The 26,260-nt window shown below is 40.8% G+C and overlaps 2 protein-coding genes and 1 pseudogene across 3 annotated transcripts in view; 1 reads left to right on the forward strand and 2 right to left on the reverse strand.

Moving 5' to 3' along the window:
- The window catches only part of GABPI (zinc finger DHHC-type palmitoyltransferase GABPI), a 327,590-nt gene that overhangs the window by 98,966 nt on the left and 202,364 nt on the right, over positions 1-26,260 (forward strand). The gene's annotated exons all lie outside the window — the stretch shown is intronic.
- Positions 1-26,260, reverse strand: part of LOC137240373 (golgin subfamily A member 6-like protein 1) — a 304,742-nt gene that overhangs the window by 34,690 nt on the left and 243,792 nt on the right. Inside the window, exon 5 of one of the 2 annotated variants that reach the window (XM_067766526.1) lies at positions 20,808-20,937. The exons of the other annotated variant lie outside the window; for it this stretch is intronic. Coding sequence (XP_067622627.1) covers position 20,937 — 1 coding nt within the window. The 3' untranslated portion in view covers positions 20,808-20,936. Of the gene's footprint in view, positions 1-20,807; positions 20,938-26,260 lie in introns of those variants that run through there. 2 annotated transcript variants of the gene reach the window in all.
- On the reverse strand, positions 19,654-20,893 carry LOC137240079 (splicing factor 3A subunit 1 pseudogene; annotated as a pseudogene).

Raw genomic sequence — 26,260 nt, forward strand, 5'->3', positions numbered from 1 at the left:
ATCGAGACCCTTCCCGGATCATTTCTGGATGGTTTTCGGGATCCGTCCGGGATCATTTCGGGACTATCTCGGGATCATTTTGGGACGCTTCCGGGATAATTTCTGTATAGTTTTCGGGATCCGTCCGGGATCCCGTCGGGGTTATTTTGGCACATTTTCGGGGCTATTCCGGGGTAATTTCGGGACTATTTCCCGATCATATGGGGACCCTCTTCTGGCATCATTTCTGGATGGGTTTCGTGATCCGCCCGGCATCCCGTCGGGGTATTTTCGGGATCATTTGCGTTCCTTTGAGAGATAAATTCTTTGTGGTTTCCCGGATCACTACGGGACTTTTTCGGGGTCATTTTGGGTTCCTTCCGCAATCATTACTGGATGGTTTTAGGGATCCGTCCGGGATCCCGTCGGTAAATTTCGGGGCTGTTTCGGGATCATTAGGGGTATCTTCCTGCATCATTTCTGGATGGTTTTCGGGGTCCGTCCGGGATCCCTTCGCGTTCATTTTGGGACTTTTTCTCGACTAATACGGTATGATTTGGGGACCCTTTCGGCATCATTTCTGGACGGTTTTCGGGATCCGTCCGGGATACCGTCAGGGTCACTTCGGGACTATTTCGGGATTATTTGAGGTACTTACCGGCATCATTTCTGGATGGGTTTCGGTATCCGTCCGCGATCCCGTCGGGGTCATTTCGGGACCATTTGGGGTTCCTTCCGGCATCATTTCTGGATGGTTTTCGGGATCCGTCCGGGATGCTGTCGGGGTCATTTCGGAACTTATTCGGGACTATTTCGGGATTATTTTCGGATGGTTTTCAGGATCCGTCCGGGATCCCATCGGGGTTATTTTGGGACATTTTCGGGGCTATTCCGGGATCATTTCGGGACTATTTCGCGATCATTTGGGGACCCTTTCGGCATCATTTCTGGATGGGTTTCGCGATCCGTTCGGCATCCCGTCCGGGTATTTTCGGGATCATTTTCGTACCTTTGAGAGATAATTTCTTGATGGTTTCCGGGATCATTACGGGACTTTTTCGGGGTCATTTCGGGTCTCTTCCGCCATCATTTCTGGATGGTTTTCGGGATCCGTCCGGGATCCCGTCGGGGTAATTTCGGGACTTTTTCTCGACTAATACGGGATCATTTGGGGACCGCTTCGGCATCATTTCTAGATGGTTTTCTTGATCCGTCCGGGTTCCCGCCGGGTAATTTCGGGACTTTTTCTCGACTAATACGGGATCATTTGGGGACCCCTTCGGCATCATTTCTGGATAGTTTTCGGAATCCGTCCGGGATCCCGTGAGGGTCATTTCGGGACTATTTCGGGATCATTTGGGGTACTTACCGGCATCATTTCTGGATGGGTTTCGGTATCCGTCCGGGATCCCGTCGGGGTAATTTCGGGACCATTTGTGGTTCCTTCGGGCATCATTTCTGGATGGTTTTCGGGATCCGTCCGGGATGCTGTCGGGGTCATTTCGGAACTATTTCGGGATCATTTTTGGATGGTTTTCAGGATCCGTCCGGGATCCCGTCGGGGTTAGTTTGGGACATTTTCGGGGCTATTCCGGGATCATTTCGGGACTATTTCGCGATCATTTCTTGATGGGTTTCCAGATCCGTCCGGCATCCCGTCCGGGTATTTTCGGGATCATTTTCGTACCTTTGAGAGATAAATTTTTGATGGTTTCCGGGATCATTACGGGACTTTTTCGGGGTCATTTTGGGTCTTTTCCGCCATCATTTCTGGATGGTTTTCGAGATCCGTCCGGGACCCCGTCGGGGTCATTTCGGGACTTTCTCGGGATCATTTGGGGTCCCTTCCGGCATCATTTCTGGATGGTTTTCGGGATCCGTCCGTGATCCCGTCGGAGTCATTTCAGGACTTTTTCCGGATCATTTGAGGTACCTTCAGGCATCATTCCTAGACGGATTGGGGATCCATCCGGGATCCCGTCGGCGTCATTTCGGGACTTTTTTGCGACTAATACGGGATCATTTGGGGACCCTTTCGGCATCATTTCTGTCCGGGATCCCATCAGGGTATTTTCGGGACTATTAGGGGATCATTTGAGGACCTTTCCGGCATCATATCTGGATGGTTTTCAGTATCAGTCCGGGATCCCGTCGGGGTAATTTCGGGACTTTTTCGGGATCATTTGGGGTCCCTTTCGGCGTCATTTCTGGATGGTTTTCGGGATCCGTCCGGGATCCCGTCGGAGTTATTTCAGGACTTTTTCCGGAACATTTGGGGTACCTTCCGGCATCATTTCTAGACGGATTGGGGATCCGTCCTGGATCCCGTCGGGGTCATTTCGGGACTTTCTCAGGATAATTTGGGGTCCCTTCCGGCATCATTTCTGAATGGTTTTCGGGATCCGTCCGGGATCCCGTCGGAGTCATTTCAGGACTTTTTCCGGATCATTTGAGGTACCTTCAGGCATCATTCCTAGACGGATTGGGGATCCGTCCGGGATCCGTCGGCGTCATTTCGGGACTTTTGCGCGACTAATACGGGATCATTTTGGGACCCTTTCGGCATCATTTCTGTCCGGGATCCCATCAGGGTATTTTCGGGACTATTAGGGGATCATTTGAGGACCTTTCCGGCATCATATCTGGATGGTTTTCAGTATCCGTCCGGGATCCCGTCGGTGTCATTTCGGGACTTTTTCTCGACTAATACGGGATAATTTGGGAACCCTTTCGGCATCATTTCTGAATGGTTTTCGGGATCCGTCCGGGATCCCGTCTGGTTCATTTCGGTACTATTTCGGGATAATTTGGTGTACCTTCCGGCATCATTTCTAGGTGGTTTTCGCGATCCGTCCAGGATCCCGTCGGGGTCATTTCGGGAATTTTTCTCAACTAATACGGGATCATTTGGGGACCCTTTCGGCATAATTTCTGTATGGATTTCGGGATACGTCCGGGATCCCGTCAGGGTTATTTCGGGACTATTAGGGGATCATTTGAGGACCTTTCCCGCATCATATATGGATGGATTTCAGTATCCGTCGGGGATCCCGTCGGGGTCATTTTGAGACTTTTTCTCGATTAATACGGGATCATTTGGGGACCCTTTCGGCATCATATCTGAATGTTTTTCGGAATCCGTCCGGGATCCCGACGGGGTAATTTCGTGACTTTTTCTGCACTATTTCAACATCATTTGGGGACCCTTCTGAGATCATTTCAGCATCCGTCCGGGATCCTATCAGGGTCATTTCGGAACATTTTTGGCACTATTCCGGGATCATTTGGGGATCCTTCCTGTATCATTTCTGGATGGTTTTCGGGATCGCGTCAGGGTTATTTCGGGACTATTCCGGGATAATTTGGGAACCCTTCCGACATCATTTCTGGATAGCTTTCGGGATGCGTCCGGGATCCAGTCAGGTTCATTTCGGAACATTTTTGGCACTATTCCGGGATCCTTCCTGTATCATTTCTGGGTGGCTTTCGGGATCCCGTCAGGATTATTTCGGCACTTTTTCGGAATCATTTGGGGTTCTTCCAGCATCATTTCTGCATGGTTTTCGAGATCAGTCTGAGATCATGTCATGGTCACTTCGGGACTTTTGTGGGGACTATTTTGGATATTTTCGTGACCCTGCCGGGAACATTACTGTATGGTTTTAGGGACCCCGTCAGGTAATTTCGGGACTTTTTCGGGATTATTACTGTATGGTTTTCGGGGCCCTGTCAGGGCAATTTCGGGACTTTTCGGAGTCATTTGGGGACCCTTCCGGCATCATTTCTGGATGGTTTTCGGGATACGTCCTGTATTCCGTTAGGGTCATTTCGGAACTTTCTCGGTATAATTTCGGGATCATTTTGGAACCCTTGCGGCATCATTTTTTGATAGTTTTCGGGATCCGTCCGGTATCCCGTCAGGGTAGTTTCGGGACTATTTCGGGATCATTTGGAGACCCCTAAAGGATCATATCTGGATGGTTTTCGAGATTTGTTCGGGATCATTTCGGGACTATTTTGGGACCCTTCCGAGCTCATTTAAGGACTCTTCCAAACCTATAGTTCAACACACAAGCCTTTTTAAATTATGAAGATTTTATGGCCATGGATTCGCTGCAAATTATTCGTAATTAAAATTCGGTATGTTTTATCTTTAAAATCTAACCCAACTTTTTCGTTCTATGTTTTTTGGTTTTTTTAAATGAATCCTGTTATGAACTGTAATAACTATAATTATACTTTTTATAATATTTTAACCAAATAAATACCCAAAAAGCAACATTATTTTCCTCTATTCTTCTCTTCGGTTTTAGCTAATTGTAGTTTCACTCCTTTGTTCTATGAATAGTAATTCCTTCACCCCTGTCATATCAATTAATTAATTTAACTTAAAAACAAAATGTATTTTTTTGTTTAATTCGCAAAAACTGTATTGTACTGTTCAAGTAAGCGTGCCTTTCAGTTTATCAGCTCATTTATTTATTTTTTTTTTTACTCTATTACAAAAATAAAATACATTGACAAAAATAATTTTTAAACAGATAACTTGATAAGCAGGCTAACGTGAATGGCCGATATATTTTATTTTCTCCTTGCGGACGGGGCCGCGGGTAAAGGCTAGTCTTTTATAAATCGTCTATAGTGTCCAGATAAGCCTAAGAATGGCTTTAAATCTTTAATCGTTTGGGGATAGGGGAAATTTGCTATTGATTCTACTTTGGCTGGGTTTGTGGAAATTCCATCGGAAGATGCTACAAATCCTAGGAACTCAACTTGTTTTTTGAAGAACTCACATTTGTCGATCTGCACTTTCATATTTGCCTTATTAAGGGTTTCAAAAATTGTATCTATAGGGTCGGAATGTTCTTTTTCATTTTTGCTAAATATGTATACGTAGCATATCCTATGTGTTTTCTTAATGCTGTTCTTTCCTAGTTGAGAAAGTACCTCATTTATTTCCGGTATTGGATACCTATCTGCGATTGTGACTGTGTTAAGTTTTCTATAGTCAATGACCATTCCAAACTTTTTTTCGCCTGAGGCGTCGTCTTTTTTAGGTACAAGCCAGACCGGAGAGTTGTAGGGTGACCTTGATTTTCGTATTATTCCGTCTTCTAGCAATTTATTTACCTGGTTTTCAACTTCTTGCTTAAGACTAATAGGGTATGGGTAGGATTTTGAATATATCGGTTTGTCTGAATATGTCCGTATTTCTGCTACTACTTTTGTTGTGTACGCCAGTTTTTCGTTTGGTCTGAAAATAAGTTGCCGTGTTTTTGTACTAGCTGTCCTATTTCGTGTTTATCTACTGTTGTAATGTGTTCGTCTCGAATGTGTATCGTGTTAACGTTCTGTATACTGTACTGTCTAAGGTAGATTTTTTTTGTGTTTGCTATAACCATGAAATTGTCCTTGCTGAAAGTTCTTTTAGGCTGTCGTTTCCTAATATAGCATGGAAGGTTCTGAGTGTAGGTAGCAGGAAGAATTTTAGTCTGCAATCTTCTAAGTTAAACAGATTCAAGAATGTATGATGAGTAATCTTTATTTTCCCTCCAACTGATTCGGCGAAAAACGGTTTATCGTTTTCTATTGATTTCCTAACTAGGCTAGATTGGATGTAATTTTTGTTGGATCCTGTATCTACCAGGATATTTAGTATTTCGCCGCTCTTCGTTTTGCATCTAAAATAAAGTAACGAAGAGCTATTCAGTCTAAAAAATGTACGTCCGTCAGGTCGTACGGTTCTTCGTCTACGTTGTCTTAAGCTGTGTCCTGGCTGTTGTTGTATTGGTCGTAATATTGGTCTGTGTAGTGTTGGTCGTCTGTGACTCCGTCAGAGTTTATATGAAAGTTCCTTTGGACTTTCGGTGGGGAATGGTTTATCATAGATGTGTTTGGTGGTCGTTTACCAGTTTCTTGGGGTTTAGGACGGTTCACGTAGTTTACTGCTCTAGTCGTGATGCTTTCGTCTACCTCCATAGGATGTGGTGGTCTAGGTGGGCTTGGAGGGGGTGGTTTTGTTGTTGGGTATGTGTGTTTTGTGGTTGGTTATAGGGGTTTTGTGACTGGTATCTATTATATGGATTCGGTTGGTTTGGGTATTGATGGAGGCTGTGGGGGTTAAAACTATGTCGGCGATAGTTTTGCGGGGTTTGTGGTACATGTGCCAATTCGGGATAGCATTTTGATTGAGGTAACGGTGGGTTTTCCGGTTGTGCATTTCTTGGTGTGAAGGGTTGCTGTCTAGGATTTAAAGAACTGAAGCTTTATTGGCAGGAGGTTGATGGTACGTTCGACATTTGGTTGTTGGCATGGTATGCTCTGAAATTTTGGTTTTCTAATTTAAGGCAAAGGTGTAGGGCTTCTGGCAAGCTCTTTGGTTTTTTAATACCTAGGAGTCTGGGAAGATCGCCAGAAAGTCCTCTAACGAAGGTGTCGAGGGCCTTAGCGCGGTAATTATCGGTTAATAAATGTACTGCTGCTTCTTCGCCAATTTCCATGCAACCTATTTTGTTGAGGATAAGGCATAAATGGCTGTAAACCTTTTGGTAGAATTCGTTAATCGTCATTCTTCTTAAACAAATATGATTTAATATTTTTCTTACAATAGTAGTTTCAGCTGCATCGGTATGCTGGTGAGTGTGCTGTATCCCGTTTCCTTTGTACTAGGGGGCACGGTCTCACTCCTTGCTGTTCCGGGTTGTTGTCCTTGGCTGGTGTCGTGATGCCGTTGAGGCGTCGAGGAAGTTCCACGTTCCTCTCACGCCTCTTTCGCTTTTCATATATATTTTTTTTCACCTTCGAAAGCATGTATTTTAATGTAGCACTATTAGCGTATTGTGGCACTTTATGTGGCCTTTTGTTATGTGGCACTTTTGAAAAGTTTGTCTTGGTGTGGCACTATTAACGTGTTGTGGCTCTTTTTGTGGCACTTTTCAAACGTTTGTTTTTGTGTGGCACTATTAACGTGTTGTTTTTGTATGGCACTTTCCAAATGCGGCAGTTACTCACGAACGTACGTACCAAAAACGTGTCAGCTGACACGACCTATCTTATGAGTGTGCAATGTAAATGAAAACTCACCGACGTGCAACGCCCGTACGTACGTAGCCCGGAACGTAGAAATCAAAACAATTTTAATTTTTTCCGTAAGAACGTGTCAGCTGATCGCTCACTCACTAGACAGAGTTGCCTAGTAAACTTTTTTGCGTTAATTTTTGACCGTTTGCAGTTTTATGCAAAAACACCTAATTAAAGTTTGACAAATTGTGAAAATAATTCGAAATAATTATGTAAAGGTGCAGATTATAAATATGTAATCTATTTATATTTATTTAATATTAATTCCAGCCTTTTACAACATCAAAAATTAAATTGGAAAAAGTTGATGTTTCCATAAGCATGCATGCAAAATGGTCAATGGCAACAGTGCTTATCCGTAAACAATACACACACAAATATGTTATGTACATGTACACACACATGTGCACTTTCCAAATGCGGCAGTTACTCACGAACGTACGTACCAAAAACGTGTCAGCTGACACGACCTATCTTATGAGTGTGCAATGTAAATGAAAACTCACCGACGTGCAACGCCCGTACGTACGTAGCCCGGAACGTAGAAATCAAAACAATTTTAATTTTTTCCGTAAGAACGTGTCAGCTGATCGCTCACTCACTAGACAGAGTTGCCTAGTAAACTGTTTTGCGTTAATTTTTGACCGTTTGCAGTTTTATGCAAAAACACCTAATTAAAGTTTGACAAATTGTGAAAATAATTCGAAATAATTATGTAAAGGTGCAGATTATAAATATGTAATCTATTTATATTTATTTAATATTAATTCCAGCCTTTTACAACATCAAAAATTAAATTGGAAAAAGTTGATGTTTCCATAAGCATGCATGCAAAATGGTCAATGGCAACAGTGCTTATCCGTAAACAATACACACACAAATATGTTATGTACATGTACACAGACGCACACATTGATTCCTACGGGCTTGAGGGTTCGGTCAAACGTGTTTCGTACGACAAACGTCCGTACGTACGGCACACGTCGGTGGGTAATTGCCGCTAAAGTCTCTTTTTCCTCTTTTTTGTGCGGCGCTTTTTTATTTTAATTTTGAGTGGCACTACTTATTGAAAGGGACGACTTCGCGGGCACCGCCAAGCTTATTTGCCTCGGACGCCAGTTATCGGCTGAAAGATTTAATAACCGAAAAAAATGTTTTTATTGGTCAAAAGATTTTTTATTGTGAATCTAGATGTTAATGACTAACTTTACAATTTTTAAATCTTCCCTATTTATAACTTAAATTTACTTATGGTAGCATTATTTCTGTTTACCACTTTGGTAATTCGTGCCGGATGTTTGTTTGGCCTATTTAGCTATTGCTGACTTATGTTTGTATTTAGTCGGCGCATGGCGGATGTGGTTGCGTTATTTGCAATATCGGTAGTCAGCATTATTCCGCTGACTTTAGTTAACATTATTGTTGCTAACTTACATACGAATTGTAACGAATTTACTTGCAAATCCTCTTATTTGCCATTTTGCTAAGTTCGAATCACTAAACTGTTGAATAAATAACTCCAATATTGAAGAATGGAAAAATGGCCTTTATTAAAGTACTTCACAATCACACGTATACTTTGCTACTCGCTGGCTTAATAACCAAACTGATTGATAACTCAAATGAAACTCTACTATTGGCCGCCAGATCGCGTGCTTAATCAAACTGATTGATAGCTCAACTCAAACTGAATTACTTCTTACTCGCCTGCCCCGCTTTTATAGTTTACGCTGCATACTTCTAGGCTCTTCGATTTCCAGAACTTACTAGTTTGTTTCGGCTACAAAATCGCCAGCCACAACTACGTGCACAAATTATTGCTCTCTCTCTTGTGACAACTCAGATAAGATATATGCATGTGTTTGTGCATTGCCGCTCCGCTGCTCGTTTACGTACATATGTGTAGACGCAATTATTTATTCGTTTATGTAGATACATAATGATTGAATTATTGATGTGAATGTTTGTAGTTTACAGTCTCTCGCGCATACATAGGCGTATAAGTAAATGCATCTGTGTGTGACTTATTTCGGCTGCCTTATATATGTGTATACATGATTTGATTATTGACGTAAATACTGCTTATCGTGGCCTTAGCATCGCCTTAGTGATGCTAATATCCGTGACACTGCCCTCCACCTAAGTCTGATCGTCCCGATCAGACAAATCTCTCGATCTAAACGCTGCTAGCATCGCCAAATGTACCACTCTTCTACTCCGTGGTTTCTCAATGCTTTGTATGCGGTAGATGGTATCACTGATCTTCTTCACAACCTTGTACGGGCCTTCCCAACTGCACCGAAATTTGGATGGAACACCTTTCCGCCGGTGAGGGTTGTATAACAGTACCAAATCTCCCGCCAAGAAACCTTTCGAATTATTGTTCTCATGGTACCTGTGTTTCATCGTACCACTCAATACCTTGGTTCGTTCCTTCACACTCTGTTGTTTGGCCAATGAACTACTTCGTAGAGCTTGCGCTTGACGGATTGGCTTCGCATAATCAGTATCGTTCCCACATTTCACAACAGTAGTGCGCTCTGGCTTGAAACTACCCTCGCATTCTTTCTCGGAAATTCGTTGCTTCGTTTTTCTGCGTCGTTTAGGTTTTTTCAATGGCAGTGTTTCTCTCGCAGGTACTTTTGATTTTGATTTATTTGGCCCATTCGATCTATCAACCTTTGCCTTTGATTTTCGTGGTCTTTGTCGAGTCTTTTCCACCATTACCCGATTACTGCTGAACCCTTGTTCCAAACTAAAGTTAAGTGGTATGTCCTGGTTCTTATAGCGCATAATTTTCCTCCGCATATCGAGCCTGACGTCATGGTCAACCAAGAAGTCCACTCCCAATATGACTTCATCAACGATCTCCGCCACAACGAATTTGTGTAGAACCATGACTTTTCCAATTAATACCTCACATACCACTTCGCCTTGGACTTCATTATACTCGCCTGTGACCGTACGCAACCTTGCTCCAGGTAATGACTTTACTCTCCTGTAGACCAAATCAGATCGAATCAAGGAATGAGATGCCCCCGTATCTACAGTCAGTACACGCTCTTTACCATCAACATTCCCTCTGATGGTAAGACTGCTTGATTTCCTTCCAATCTGCGACACAGATATCACAGGACATTCAATAGCCGGGGCAAGTTTTCGTTCTTTACATCCGACACGCTCTTGCTCATTTCCGCCAGCTTTGCGTTTACGGCCACCCACATTGTTGGAACTATTAGGACCAAGATCGCAATGACGTGCAATGTGACCTGGGTTGCCGCACTTGAAACATTTGACTGCATCATTATTCTTCTGCTGCGTACCCTTCAATGCTTCCAAAATTGCGTCTACCCGAATGTTGGCTTTGGGTTTTCGTATGTAGCTCGCTTTGTTTCGGCGTCCCATATGCCATTTATAAAGCTCTGAATTTTTACTCTTTCAGTGTATTCCACGGGTGCATCCGCATTCGCTAAATGTGCTAGCCTTTCAATATCCGACGCAAACTCTTGCAATGTTTCACCAGGCCTCTGGAAGCGGTTCAGCAACTCCATTTGGTATATCTGTCTCCTATGCTCAGTTCCGTATCGTCTCTCTAGAGCGCCCATCAATGCTTCATAACAGTTCCGTTCGCCCTCTGGAATGGTTTGTAAAATCTCAGCTGCAGGCCCTTTCAACGCCATGAATAATGCGGCAACTTTATCTTCCACATTCCAGTTGTTCACTGCTGCGGTCTTCTCAAACTGTAGCTTAAACACCTGGAATGCAACAGAACCGTCAAAGGATGGTGTTTTTACCTTTGGATTACTCGTTGAAACTGCTGGGCGATTTAGTTGCAACTGCTCGATACGTCCTCTCAAAGCATCCACCTCGGCCTCGATTTTTTCTTGAAACTGTAAAATTTTTGTATCTTGCGCCTCCAACTTCGAGGAAATACGTTCTTCTTGCTCTTCCAGTTGAGCAGAGATCTGCGATGATATCTGTGCTGAAATTTGCGCCGACATTTCGGATATCCGTGTTTCTTGTGCTTCAGTCTTTGATGTTATACGTGTCTCTTGGGCTTCAATCTTCGCTGTTATACGGTTCTCCTGCGATTCCAGCTGAGATGACATTTGTGACGCCATTTCTGAAATGCGTGCCTCCTGTGCTTCCATCTTGGATGTTACTGTCGATGTTTGAGCAGTTATTGCAGCCAATATCATGTTCAAGTCTGTGCTCGTAACTGTCTGGGATTTTTCGTTTTTCTCTTCAATTTTTGTTGTTGTCTCGTCCCCATCAGGATAAAAGACAAACTCGTCCACATCAATTCCTTGCGATTCCATTACCTCTCGTAGCCGTGCTTGAAGTTCGATCTTATTGCCAGTTGTATTTAATCCACGGTTCTCCAACTCCTTTTTCAGTTGCTGGATCTTCAATTCACTGAACTTTGCCATGTCCTTGTTGTCTGCTCGAATTTATTCAACAATCCCACTTCTGACACCAATTGTAACGAATTTACTTGCAAATCCTCTTATTTGCCATTTTGCTAAGTTCGAATCACTAAACTGTTGAATAAATAACTCCAATATTGATGAATGGAAAAATGGCCTTTATTAAAGTACTTCACAATCACACGTATACTTTGCTACTCGCTGGCTTAATAACCAAACTGATTGATAACTCAAATGAAACTCTACTATTGGCCGCCAGATCGCGTGCTTAATCAAACTGATTGATAGCTCAACTCAAACTGAATTACTTCTTACTCGCCTACCCCGTTTTTATAGGTTACGCTGCATACTTCTAGGCTCTTCGATTTCCAGAACTTACTAGTTTGTTTCGGCTACAAAATCGTCAGCCACAACTACGTGCACAAATTATTGCTCTCTCTTGTGACAACTCAGATAAGATATATGCATGTGTTTGTGCATTGCCGCTCCGCTGCTCGTTTATGTACATATGTGTAGACGCAATTATTTATTCGTTTATGTAGATACATAATGATTGAATTATTGATGTGAATGTTTGTAGTTTACAGTCTCTCGCGCATGCATAGGCGTATAAGTAAATGCATCTGTGTGTGACTTATTTCGGCTGCCTTATATATGTGTATATATGATTTGATTATTGACGTAAATACTGCTTATCGTGGCCTTAGCATCGCCTTAGTGATGGGATAACTTAGTGATGCTAATATCCGTGACAGTATATTATTCAATTGGAGAGCTTTTCACAATTGGAGAGCTTTTCACAAGTAAATAAATAACAGTTGATATCTAAAAAGTTGGCAATCGTATATAATATTGTTATACTCAGTTGAGCAGAGCTCACAGAGTATATTAACTTTGATTGGATAACGGTTGGTTGTACAGGTATAAAGGAATCGAGATAGATATAGACTTCCATATATCAAAATCATCAGTATCGAAAAAAAATTTGATTAAGCCATGTCCGTCCGTCTGTCCGTCCCTCTGTCCGTTAACACGATAACTTGAGTAAATTTTGAGATATCTTGACGAAATTTGGTATGTAGATTCCTGGGCACTCATCTTAGATCGCTATTTAAAATGAACGATATCGGATTATAACCACGCCCACTTTTTCGATATCGAAAATTTCGAAAAATCGAAAAATTGCGATAATTCATTACCAAAGAGGGATAAAGCGATGAAACTTGGTAGGTGCGTTGAACTTATGACGCAGAATAGAAAATAAGTAAAATTTTGGATAATGGGCGTGGCACCGCCCACTTTTAAAAGAAGGTAATTTAGAAGTTTTGCAAGCTGTAATTTGGCAGTCGTTGAAGATATCATGATGAAATTTGGCAGGAACGCTACTTCTATTACTATATGTATGCTTAATAAAAATTAGCAAAATCGGAGAACGACTACGCCCACTTTAAAAAAATTTTTTTTTTAAAGTGAAATTTTTACAAAAAATTTAATATCTTTACAGTATATAAGTAAATTATGTCAACATTCAACTCCAGTAATGATATGGTGCAACAAAATACAAAAATAAAAGAAAATTTCAAAATCGGCGTCGCTCCGCCCTTTTTCATTTGATTTGTCTAGGATACATTTAATGCCATAAGTCGAACAAAAATTTACCAATCCTTGTGAAATTTGGTAGCGGCTTAGATTCTAGGACGATAACTGTTTTCTGTGAAAAAGGGCGAAATCGGTTGAAGCCACGTCCAGTTTTTATACACAGTCGACCGTCTGTCCTTCCGCTCGGCCATTAACACGATAACTTGAGCAAAAATCGATATATCCTTACTAAACTCAGTTCACATAATTATCTGAACTCACTTTCGATTGGTATAAAAAATGGCCGAAATCTGACTATGACCACGCCCACTTTTTCGATATCGAAAATTACGAAAAATGAAAAAGTGCCATAATTCTAAAGCAAATACGAAAAAAGGGTTGAAACATGGTAATTGGATTGGTTTGTTGACACAAAATATAACTTTAGAAAAAAACTTTGTAAAATAGGTGTGACACCTACCATATTAAGTAAAAGAAAATGAAAAAGTTCTGCAGGACGAGATCAAAAGCCCTTGGAATCATGGCAGGAATACTGTTCGTGGTATTACATATATAAATAAACTAGCGGTACCCGACAGATGATGTTCTGGGTCACCCTGGTCCACATTTTGGTCGATATCTCGAAAATGCCTTCACATATACAACTAAGGGCCACTCCCTTTTAAAACTCTCATTAACACCTTTAATTTTACACCCATATTGTACAAACGCATTCTAGAGTCACCCCTGGTCCACGTTTATGGCGATATCTCGAAAAGGCGTCCACATATAGAACTAAGGCCCACTCCCTTTTAAAATATTCATTAACACCTTTCATTTGATACCCATATCGTACGAAAAAATTCTAGAGTCACCCCTGGCCCACCTTTATGGCGATATTTCGAAAAGGCGTCCACCTATAGAATTAAGGTCCACGCCCTTTTAAAATACTTATTAACACCTTTCATTTGATACCCATATCGTACAAACAAATTCTAGAGTCACCCTGGTCCACCTTTATGGCGATATTTCGAAAAGGCGTCCACCTATAGAACTAAGGTCTACGCCCTTTTAAGATACTCATTAACTCCTTTCATTTGATACCCATATCGTACAAACAAATTCTAGAGTCACCCCTGGTCCACGTTTATGGCGATATCTCGAAAAGGCGTCCACACATAGAACTAAGGCTCCTTTTTAAAATACTCATTAACACCTTTCATTTAATACCCATATCGTACAAACAAATTCTAGAGTCGCCCCTGGTCCACCTTTATGGCGATATTTCGAAAAGGCGTCCACCTATAGAACTAAGGCCCACGCCCTTTTAAAATACTTATTAACAACTTTCATTTGATACCCATATTGTACAAACGCATTCTAGAGTCACCCCTGGTCCACTTTTATAACGATATTCCGAAAAGGCGTCCACCTATAGAACTAAGGCCCACTCCCTTTTAAAACACTTTTTAACACCTTTCGTTTGATACCCATATTGTACAAACGCATTCTACAGTCAACCCTGCTCCACTTGTATAACGATATTCCGAAAAGGCGTCCACCTATAGAAGTAAGGCCCACTCCCTTTTAAAATACTCATTAACACCTTTCATTTGATACCCATATAGTACAAACAAATTCTAGAGTCACCCCTGGTCCACCTTTATGGCGATATTTCGAAAAGGCGTCCACCTATAGAACTAAGGCCCCCTCCTTTTTAAAATACTCATTAACACCTTTCATTTGATACCCATATCGTACAAACAAATTCTAGAGTCGCCCCTGGTCCACCTTTATGGCGATATTTCGAAAAGGCGTCCACCTATAGAACTAAGGCCCACGTCCTTTTAAGATACTCATTAACACCTTTCATTTGATACCCATATCGTACAAACAAATTCTAGAGTCGCCCCTGGTCCACCTTTATGGCGATATTTCGAAAAGGCGTCCACCTATAGAACTAAGGCCCACGTCCTTTTAAGATACTCATTAACACTTTTCATTTGATACCCATATCGTACAAACAAATTCTAGAGTCACCCCTGGTCCACGTTTATGGCGATATCTCGAAAAGCCATCCACCTCTAGAACTAAGGCCTACGCCCTTTTAAAATACTCATTAACACCTTTCATTTGATACCCATATCGTACAAACAAATTCTAGAGTCACCCCTGGTCCACGTTTATGGCGATATCTCGAAAAGGCATCCACCTATAGAACTAAGACCCACGCCCTTTTAAAATACTCATTAACACCTTTCACTTGATACCCATATTGTACAAACGCATTCTAGAGTCACCCCACTTTTATAACGATATTCCGAAAAGGCGTCCACCTATAGAACTAAGGCCCACTCCCTTTTAAAACACTTATTAACACCTTTCGTTTGATACCCATATCGTACAAACAAATTCTAGAGTCACCCCTGGTCCATCTTTATGGCGATATCTCGAAATGGCGTCCATCTATAGAACTAAGGCCCATTCCCTTTTAAAATAGTCATTACCACCTTTCATTTGATACCCATATCGTACAAAATAAATTCTAGAGTCACCCTTGGTCCAGCTTTATGGCGATATCTCGAAAAGGCGTCCACCTATAGAACTTAGGCCCACTCCCTTTTAAAATTATCTTTAACACATTTCATTTGATACCCAATTCTAGAGTCAGGGCTGGTCCACCTTTATGGCGATATCCCTAAATGGCGTCCATCTATAGAACTATGGCCCACTTCCTCTTAAAATACTCTTTAATACCTTCCATTTGATACACATGTCATACAAACACATTCCAGGGTTACCCTAGGTTCTTTTTACAACATGGTGATTTTCCCTTACTTTGTCTCCACAGCTCTCAACTGAGTATGTAATGTTCGGTTACACCCGAACTTAGCCTTCCTTACTTGTTTTTATTTGGCTTCTGTTGTTTTGCGGATTTTGGGGACAAGATTTCTAGAATATAATTCGCTTAGAAGTATGAGAGCACCCAATAGCAGGGGGAGGGGGGAATTTGATTGGAGTATTTTTGCTCTTATATGAACATATTTTCATACTCAGTTGAGCAGAGCTCACAGAGTATATTAACTTTGATTGGATAACGGTTGGTTGTACAGGTATAAAGGAATCGAGATAGATATAGACTTCCATATATCAAAATCATCAGTATCGAAAAAAAATTCGATTGAGCCATGTCCGTCCGTCCGTCCGTCTGTCCGTTAACACGATAACTTGAGTAAATTTTGAGGTATCTTGATGAAATTTGGTATGTAGGTTCCTGGGCATTCATCTCAGATCGCTATTTAAAATGAGCGATATCGGACAATAACCACGCCCACTTTTTCGATATCGAAAATTTCGAAAAATCGAAAAAGTGCGATAATTCATTACCAAATACGGATTAAGCGATGAAACTTGGTAAGTTAGTTGAACTTATGACGCAGAATAGAAAAATGGTAAAATTTTGGGCAATGGGCGTAGCACCGCCAACTTTTAAAAGAAGGTAATTTAGAAGTTTTGCAAGCTGTTATTTGGCAATCGTTGAAGATATCATGATGAAATTTGGCAGGAACGTTACTCTTATTACTATATGTCTGCTTACTAAAAATTAGCAAAATCGGAGAACGACCACGCCCACTTTTTAAAAATTTTTTTTTTTTAATTCGAATTTTAAAAGAAAAGTTAATATCTTTAGAGTATATAAGTAAATTATGCCGACATTCAACTCCAGTAATGATATGGTGCAACAAAATACAAAAATAAAAGAAAATTTCAAAATGGGCGTGGCTCCGCCCTTTTTCATTTAATTTGTCTAGGATACTTTTAATGCCATAAGTCGAACAAAAATTTACCAATCCTTGTGAAATTTGGTAGAGGCTTAGATTCTAGGACGATAACTGTTTTCTGTGAAAAAGGGCGAAATCGTTTGAAGCTGCGCCTAGTTTTTATACACAGTCGACCGTCTGTCCTTCCGCTCGGCCTTTAACACGATAACTTGAGCAAAAATCGATATATCTTTACTAAACTCAGTTCACGTACTTACCTGAACTCACTTTGTATTGGTGTGAAAAATGGCCGAAATCCGACTATGACCACGCCCACTTTTTCGATATCGAAAATTACGAAAATTGAAAAAAATGCCAAAATTATGTACCAAATACGAAAAAAGGGAGGAAACACGGTAATTGTATTGGTCTATTGACGCACAATATAAAAAAAACAATAAATGTAAGGCGCGATAACCTCCGAAGCGATCTAAGGCCGAGCTTCTCTTCCAATTTGCGTCGTGCTCCTCTTGATTTTCCCTACAAATTGGCCGGACGGGACCTACATGTTTTATGCCGACTCCGAACGGCATCTGCAAGGCAGATGAGTTTTCACTGAGAGCTTTTCATGGCAGAGATACACCCGGAGCGCGTGCCAAACACTGCCGAGGGGCGACCCCGCTTAGAAAAATTTTCTTCTAATTTAAAAACCTTATTTCTAAAATTTGGATGTTGCTTTGGCCGGGGTTCGAACCCAGGGCATATGGTGTGGTAGGCGGAGCACGCTACCATCACACCACGGTGGCCGCCAATATGTACGCAAAATATAACTTTAGACAAAAACTTGGTAAAATGGGTGTGACACCTACCATATTAAGTAGAAGAAAATGAAAACGTTTTGCAGGGCGAAATCAAAAGCCCTTGGAATCTTGGAAGGAATACTGTTCGTGGTATTACATATATAAATAAATTAGCGGTACCCGACAGATGAAGTTTTGGATCACCCTGGTCCACATTTTGGTAGATATCTCGAAAACGCCTTCACATATACAACTAAGGGCCACTCCCTTTTAAAACCCTCATTAATACCTTTAATTTGATACCCATATCATACAAACACATTCTAGAGTCACCCCTGGTCCACGTTTATGGCGATATCTCGAAAAGGCGTCCACATATAGAACTAAGGCCCACTCCTTTTTAAAATACTCATTAACACCTTTCATTTGATACCCATATCGTACAAAAAATTCTAGAGTCACCCCTGGCCCACCTTTATGGCGATATCTCGAAAAGGCATCCACCTGTGGAACTAAGGCCCACTCCCTTTTAAAATACTCATTAACACCTTTCATTTGATACCCATATCGTACAAACAAATTCTATAGTCACCCCTGGTCCACCTTTATGGCGATATCTCGAAAAGGCGTCCACCTATAGAACTAAGGCCCACGCTCTTTTAAAATACTCATTAACATCTTTCATTTGAAACCCATATCGTACAAACGAATTCTAGAGTCACCCCTGGTCCACCTTTATGGCGATATCTCGAAAAGGCGTCCACCTATAGAACTAAGGCCCACGCCCTTTTAAAATACTCATTAACACCTTTCATTTGATACCCATATTGTACAAACGCATTCTAGAGACACCCCTGGTCCACGTTTATGGCGATATCCCGAAAAGGCGTCCACCCATAGAACTAAGGCCCACTCCCTTTTAAAACACTTACTAACACCTTTAGTTTGATACCCATATTGTACAAACGCATTCTAGAGTCAACCCTGGTCCACTTTTATAACGATATTCCGAAAAGGCGTCCACCTATAGAACTAAGGCCCACTCCCTTTTAAAATACTCATTAACACCTTTCATTTGATACCCATATAGTACAAACAAATTCTAGAGTCACCCCTGGTCCACCTTTATGGCGATATCTCGAAAAGGCGTCCACATATAGAACTAAGGCCCACGCCCTTTTAAAATACTCATTAACACCTTTCATTTGATACCCATATTGTACAAACGCATTCTAGAGTCACCCCTGGTCCACGTTTATGGCGATATCCCGAAAAGGCGTCCACCCATAGAACTAACGCCCACTCCCTTTTAAAACAGTTATTAACAACTTTCGTTTGACACCCATAGTGTACAAACGCATTCTAGAGTCACCCCTGGTCCCCTTTATGGCGATATCACGAAACGGCGTCCACCTATGGAAATAAGGATCACTCCCTTTTAAAATACTCATTAAAACCTTTCATTTGATACACATGTCATACAAACACATTCTAGGGTTACCCTCGGTTCATTTTCCTACATGGTTATTTTCCCTTATGTTGCCACCATAGCTCTCAACTGAGTATGTAATGTTCGGTTACACCCGAACTTAACCTTCCTTACTTGTTTACTCTATTTTCATGGTTAATAGATCTTTAAAGGGATAATATTTTAGCCATAATCCCATGGCGGCATTACTTAACCGTTTAAACGGTTATGGCCGTCCAACAAGGCATTACTCTACCTTTATGAGAGTTTTAAGCCATTTTTGTTATTCTGATCTGATTGTCTGATCAACGCCCTAGATTGATGAGGAGTGTGATGACTAGTACCTCGGACCTAACTAATTTTTTCTAGCGTTTAGTATTATTATTACTTCATGTAAGTATTGTTTTCAATAAAACCGTTTAACTTAAAACATTTTTCTAATTATTTTATTTTCAAGTTTTTATTCTTTATTTAATTGCCTATTATTTATTATATGATATTTCAAATTATACAGATCTCTTAAATACTACATATACATTTAATAGCAATTTGTTCGTACTCTATTTTTTCCTACCACCACGTTCTTCTATCTGTAAATGTATTGTAGCGCCACTTAGCAAATTATAAAATGGCATTGAATTGTTATCCTTGAAAAACATGCCCTCATATGAAATTTTTTGCTTAGTGTTGGCATTCCGGTTTCGTCTAAAATTTTAGATTTAAGAGTAGCGACGGTTTCCAAGAGAGACAACGAAAATGCTGCTGTTTGCCCATTTAGCTTCCATTCTGATTTGTCAATTACGTTTGGAATTTGTACTTGAATAGTAATGGGACCCTTATGTTTTGATAAGTCCTCATCTTCGGGGATCAAATTATCTTCCGATCGCAATTTCTTTTGTGGAGGCTCTTCTTCTACTTGTATTGGAGGATGATTAAGCATGGCTTGGTCCAATACATTTGCACCTGATGGCATTTGTGGTGGTCCACTTCTCTGCATCGGGACTATGTAACCAGATACAGGGAATGGCGGGGCATCAATGACGATGGAGGTCTCATAGACATCATCATCACCGGAGGAACTTGTAAGCCATGGGAAGATGGTTGAGGAGGCTGTGATTGTTGCTGGTGAGAAACGGGCTGATGTCCGGGCCCTTTAATGGTAGTCATATGCGGCAATGGTGGTCCATTTTTATTAGTAACTGGTTTCGGTCCAATTTTTTCTTTTTCCTCGTCCGGTAATAGGCATTTTACTTTGTGTATTTGATGTATCTGATCCTCTAATGTTATATTTGCTCGAGCAGCTCTTTTTGCTTCTCTACACTTGAAGTATGACCATCCCATGTGACCCTGTCATTTTTTTCTTTTCTTCTTCCCCTAATTTACCAATAACTGCCTATTCATCGTCCACACCGAAAATATCTCTACGACGTTCTGCTAGTTGTTTTAAACTGTCTTCTATGGCAGTACCGCCGGCAAATACAGTGTCCTGATTAATTTTTTCAACTGTATGCAATGTGACAATTGTTCCACCCAACGTGGGTCCAATAATCCAATACGCATATGCTCGGCCACTTTTGAAGCTGGTATCTTTTCTCCCGTTATTGGTGATATTAGATATTCATCGCTAGTAGACGGTTTTTGCTGCTTCTGTTGTATTGCTTTTGGATCATATTTCTTCACAACGACTTGATCATGTGTTGGTGGCAAGAGCGGTGCTACTGGCGGCTAAATTTTTCTATTTGAGGGTGTTTCTTCATCACTAGAAGCTTCGTCCACATATCCTGAAGACTTTATATCCATTTATAGCATATTTCCACTTACAGTTTTATTCGAGATTTAGGCATCTGAAAAGATTTAACGTTAATGCCGTGTTGTTCAGTGCGAGTTTTAACTCTAGTTAATGTACTAGTGTTTAACCTTGCCACTTTGTTCTACAACATAAAATTTTGCTGATCATCTCAGTTTAAACATGCACTGAAAACCCCGGCCTAAGTGTTTCAAGTTTAAGCATACATAATTAAATCTCGAGACAAAGAAGATTTAAATTAAATCTTTGATTATTTGTTCAATCAGTACAATATATCAGATATTGCAACTTACTATTCATATGTCATATCGTTTTTTAAAAGGAAGATATTTTAAGGTAGGGGTGAATTCTAAAACCATTGATGGCAGTTGCCTTTTAAAGATTTTTAAATTTAGATTTTTACATTTTGATAAGAATTAATAGCCTTTATATTAAATAATATATTTTTAAATTTTTGAGCTGAAGGCCAATTTAAATAAAAACACAACTTTTTGTATTATAGTTGTATAATTTATTCTTGTCGATATTTCGGCTTTATTCTAAAGCCATCTTCGGGATAATATAAACATGAACATATTTTCATACTCAGTTGAGCAGAGCTCACAGAGTATATTAACTTTGATTGGATAACGGTTGGTTGTACAGGTATAAAGGAATCGAGATAGATATAGACTTCCATATATCAAAATCATCAGTATCGAAAAAAAATTTGATTGAGCCATGTCCGTCCGTCCGTCCGTCCGTCCGTTAACACGATAACTTGAGTAAATTTAGAGGTATCTTGATGAAATTTGGTATGTGGATTCCTGGGCACTCATCCCAGATCGTTATTTAAAATGAACGATATCGGACTATAACCACGCCCACTTTTTCGATATCGAAAATTTCGAAAAACCGAAAAAATGCGATAATTCATTGCCAAAGGCGGTTAAAGCGATGAAACTTGGTAGATGGGTTGACGTTATGACGCAGAATAGAAAATTAGTAAGATTTTGGACATTGGGCGTGGCACCGCCCACTTTTACAAGAAGGTAATTTAAAAGTTTTGCAAGCTGTAATTTGGCAGTCGTTGAAGATATCATGATGAAATTTGGCAGGAACGTTACTACTATTACTATATATGTGCTAAATAAAAATTAGCAAAATCGGCCGCCCACTTTTTAAAAAAAATTTTTTTAAATTCAAATTTTAACAAAAAATTTAATATCTTTACTGTATATAAGTAAATTAAGTCAAAATTCTACTCCAGTAATGATATGATGCAACAAAATACAAAAATAAAAGAAATTTCAAAATGGGTGTGGCTCCGCCCATTTTCATTTAGTTTGTCTAGAATACTTTTAATGCCATAAGTCGAACAAAGATTTACCAATCCTTCTCAAATTTGGTAGGGGCATAGATTCTATGACGGTAACTGTTCTCTGTGAAAATGGGCGAAATCGGTGGAAGCCACGCCCAGTGTTTATACACAGTCCACCGTCTGTCCTTCCGCTCGGCCGTTAACACAATAACTTGAGCAAAAACCGATATATCTTTACTAAACTTAGCCCACGTACTTATGTGAACTCACTTTATCTTGGTATACAAAATAGCCGAAATCCGACCATAACCACGCCCACTTTATCGATATCGAAAATTACGAAAAATGAAAAAAATGCCATAATTCTATACCAAATACGAAAAAAGGGATGAAACATTGTAACTGGATTGGTTTATTGACGCAAAATATAACTTTGGAAAAAACTTTGTAAAATGGGTGTGACACCTACCATATTATGTAGAAGAAAATGAAAAAGTTCTACAAGGCGAAATCAACAGCCCTTGCATTTATAAATAAATTAGCAGTACCCGACAGATGATTTTCTGGATCACCTGTTCCACATTTTGGTCGATATCGCGAGAACGCCTTCACATATACATACATCTAAGGGCCACTCGCTTTTAAAACCCTCATTAATACCTTTAATTTGATATCCATATCGTACAAACACATTCTAGAGTCACCCCTGGCCCACCCTAATGGCGATATCTCGAAAAGGCGTCCACCTATAGACCTAATGCCCACTTCCTCTTAAAATGCTCAGTCACACCTTTCGTTTGATACCCATATCGTACAAACATTCTAGAGTCACCCCTGGCCCACCCTAATGGCGATATCTCGAAAAGGCGTCCACCTATAGACCTAATGTCCACTCCCTCTTAAAATGCTCAGTAACACCTTTCGTTTGATACCCATATCGTACAAACATGTAGCGCCAAGACTTCCAAGCTCTTGTACGCATACAAAAAAGGTTGCCGAAGCACATACTGAAGCGCATCACTCGATTAACTCACTGCATCGCCGTGCAGATGTTGCCTTCGCGCTTTACTAACATGCGTAAAATGCCTACATACTACACAAGCACAACGCTTTGTTCGCATGATCTGGAAGTCTCCCATCCATAGTACTCCAAGGTAGGACATAGATGTAACTACTCTAGATTGCATAGTCCAGAAGACAATTATAAACATGTAAAATAGATTTAAGTTAGGCTTAGGAAAGCCGTAATAAATAAATACATTACATTACATTACATTCTAGAGTCACCCCTGGCCCACCCTAATGGCGATATCTCGAAAAGTCGTCCACCTATAGACCTAATGCCCACTCCCTCTTAAAATGCTCAGTAACACCTTTCGTTTGATACCCATATCGTACAAACATTATAGAGTCACCCCAGGGCCACCCTAATGGCGATATCTCGAAAAGGCGTCCACATATAGACCTAATGCCCACTCCCTCTTAAAATGCTCAGTAACACCTTTCGTTTGATACTCATATCGTACAAACATTCTAGAGTAACCTTGGTCCACCTTTATGGCGATATCTCGAAAAGGCGTCCACCTATAGAACTAAGGATTACTCCCTTTTAAAATACTCATTACCACCTTTCATTTGATACCCATATCGTACAAACACATTCTAGAGTCACCCTGGCCCACCCTAATGGCGATATCTCGAAAAGGCGTCCACCTATAGACCTAATGGCCGCTCTCTCTTAAAATGCTCAGTAACACCTTTCGTTTGATACCCATATCGTACAAACATTCTAGAGTCACCCCTGGCCCCCCCTAATGGCGATATCTCGAAAAGGCGTGCACCTATAGACCTAATGCCCACTCCCTCTTAAAATGCTCAGTAACACCTTTCGTTTGATACCCATATCGTACAAACATTCTAGAGTCACCCCTGGCCCACCCTAATGGCGATATCTCGAAAAGTCGTCCACCTATAGACCTAATGCCCACTCCCTCTTAAAATGCTCAGTAACACCTTTCGTTTGATACTCATATCGTGCAAACATTCTAGAGTCACCCTTGGTCCACCTTTATGGCGATATCTCGAAATATATATAGAACTAAGGATTACTCCCTTTTAAAATACTCATTACCACCTTTCATTTGATACCCATATCGTACAAACACATTCTAGAGTCACCCTGGCCCACCCTAATGGCGATATCTCGAAAAGGCGTCCACCTATAGACCTAATGCCCACTCCCTCTTAAAATGCTCAGTAACACCTTTCGTTTGATACCCATATCGTACAAACATTCTAGAGTCACTCTTGGTCCACCTTTATGGCGATATCTCGAAAAGGCGTCCACCTATAGAACTAAGGATTACTCCCTTTTAAAATACTCATTACCACCTTTCATTTGATACCCATATCGTACAAACACATTCTAGAGTCACCCCTGGCCCACCCTAATGGCGATATCTCGAAAAGGCGTCCACCTATAGACCTAATGCCCACTCCCTCTTAAAATGCTCAGTAACACCTTTCGTTTGATACCCATATCGTACAAACATTCTAGAGTCACCCCTGGCCCACCCTAATGGCGATATCTCGAAAAGGCGTCCACCTTTAGACCTAATGTCCACTCCCTCTTAAAATGCTCAGTAACACCTTTCGTTTGATGCCCATATCGTACAAACATTCTAGAGTCACCCCTGGCCCACCCTAATGGCGATATCTCGAAAAGGCGTCCACCAATTATAGACCTAATGTCCACTCCCTCTTAAAATGCTCAGTAACACCTTTCGTTTGATGCCCATATCGTACAAACATTCTAGAGTCACCCCTGGCCCACCCTAATGGCGATATCTCGAAAAGGCGTCCACCTATTATAGACCTAATGCCCACTCCCTCTTAAAATGCTCAGTAACACCTTTCGTTTGATACCCATATCGTACAAACACATTCTAGAGACACCCCTGGTCCACCCTAATGGCGACATTTCGAAAAGGCGTCCACCTATAGACCTAATGCTCACTCCCTCTTAAAGTGCTCAGTAACACTTTTCGTTTGATACCCATATCGTACAAACATTCTAGAGTCACCCCTGGCCCACCCTAATGGTAATATCTCGAAAAGGCGTCCACCTATAGACCTAATGCCCACTCCCTCTTAAAATGCTCAGTAACACCTTTCATTTGATTCCCATATCGTACAAACACATTCTAGAGACACCCCTGGTCCACCTTTATGGCGATATCTCGAAACGGCGTCCACCTATGGAACTAAGGATCACTCCTTTTCAAAATACTCATTAACAGCTTTCATTTGATACCCATATCGTACAAACATATTCTAGATTCACCCCTGTTCCACCTTTATGGCGATTTCTCGAAAAGGCGTTCACCTATAGAACTAAAGCCCATTCCCTTTTAAAATACTCATTACCACCTTTCATTTGATACCCATATCGTACAAACACATTCTAGAGTCACTCCTGGTCCACCTTAATGGCGATATCTCGAAAAGGCGTCCACCGATAGACCTAAGGCCCACTCCCTCTTAAAATCCTCAGTAACACCTTTCATTTGATAAACAAATTCTAGAGTCAGCCCTGGTCCACCTTTATGGCGATATCCCTAAATGGCGTCCATCCATAGAACTATGGCCACTCTCTCTTAAAATACTCTTTAATACCTTCCATTTGATACACATGTCATACAACCACATTCCAGGGTTACCCTAGGTTCATTTTCCTACATGGTGATATTCCTTATTTTGTCTCCATAGCTCTCAACTGAGTATGTAATGTTCGGTTACACCCGAACTTAGCCTTCCTTACTTGTTTATTTTATATTTATCTTAAAAATCGTTTAGATATGTTCAAATTTCACCAAATGCTTACGTGTGTAGCATATATTGATGTCTGAAAAAATCATTGAGATCGGTGGTATACATTGTATATATCTTATACAACCGATTGTTCAGATAAGAAACTATGCGCAATTTCTGCCCCGTCTTAACACCTAGCAGATTCAAATTTCACCAAATGCTTACGTATATAGCATATATTGTTGCCTGA

Source organism: Eurosta solidaginis, chromosome 2 (genome assembly GCF_040869045.1).
Source record: "Eurosta solidaginis isolate ZX-2024a chromosome 2, ASM4086904v1, whole genome shotgun sequence".
Classification (NCBI taxonomy): Eukaryota; Metazoa; Arthropoda; class Insecta; order Diptera; family Tephritidae; genus Eurosta; species Eurosta solidaginis.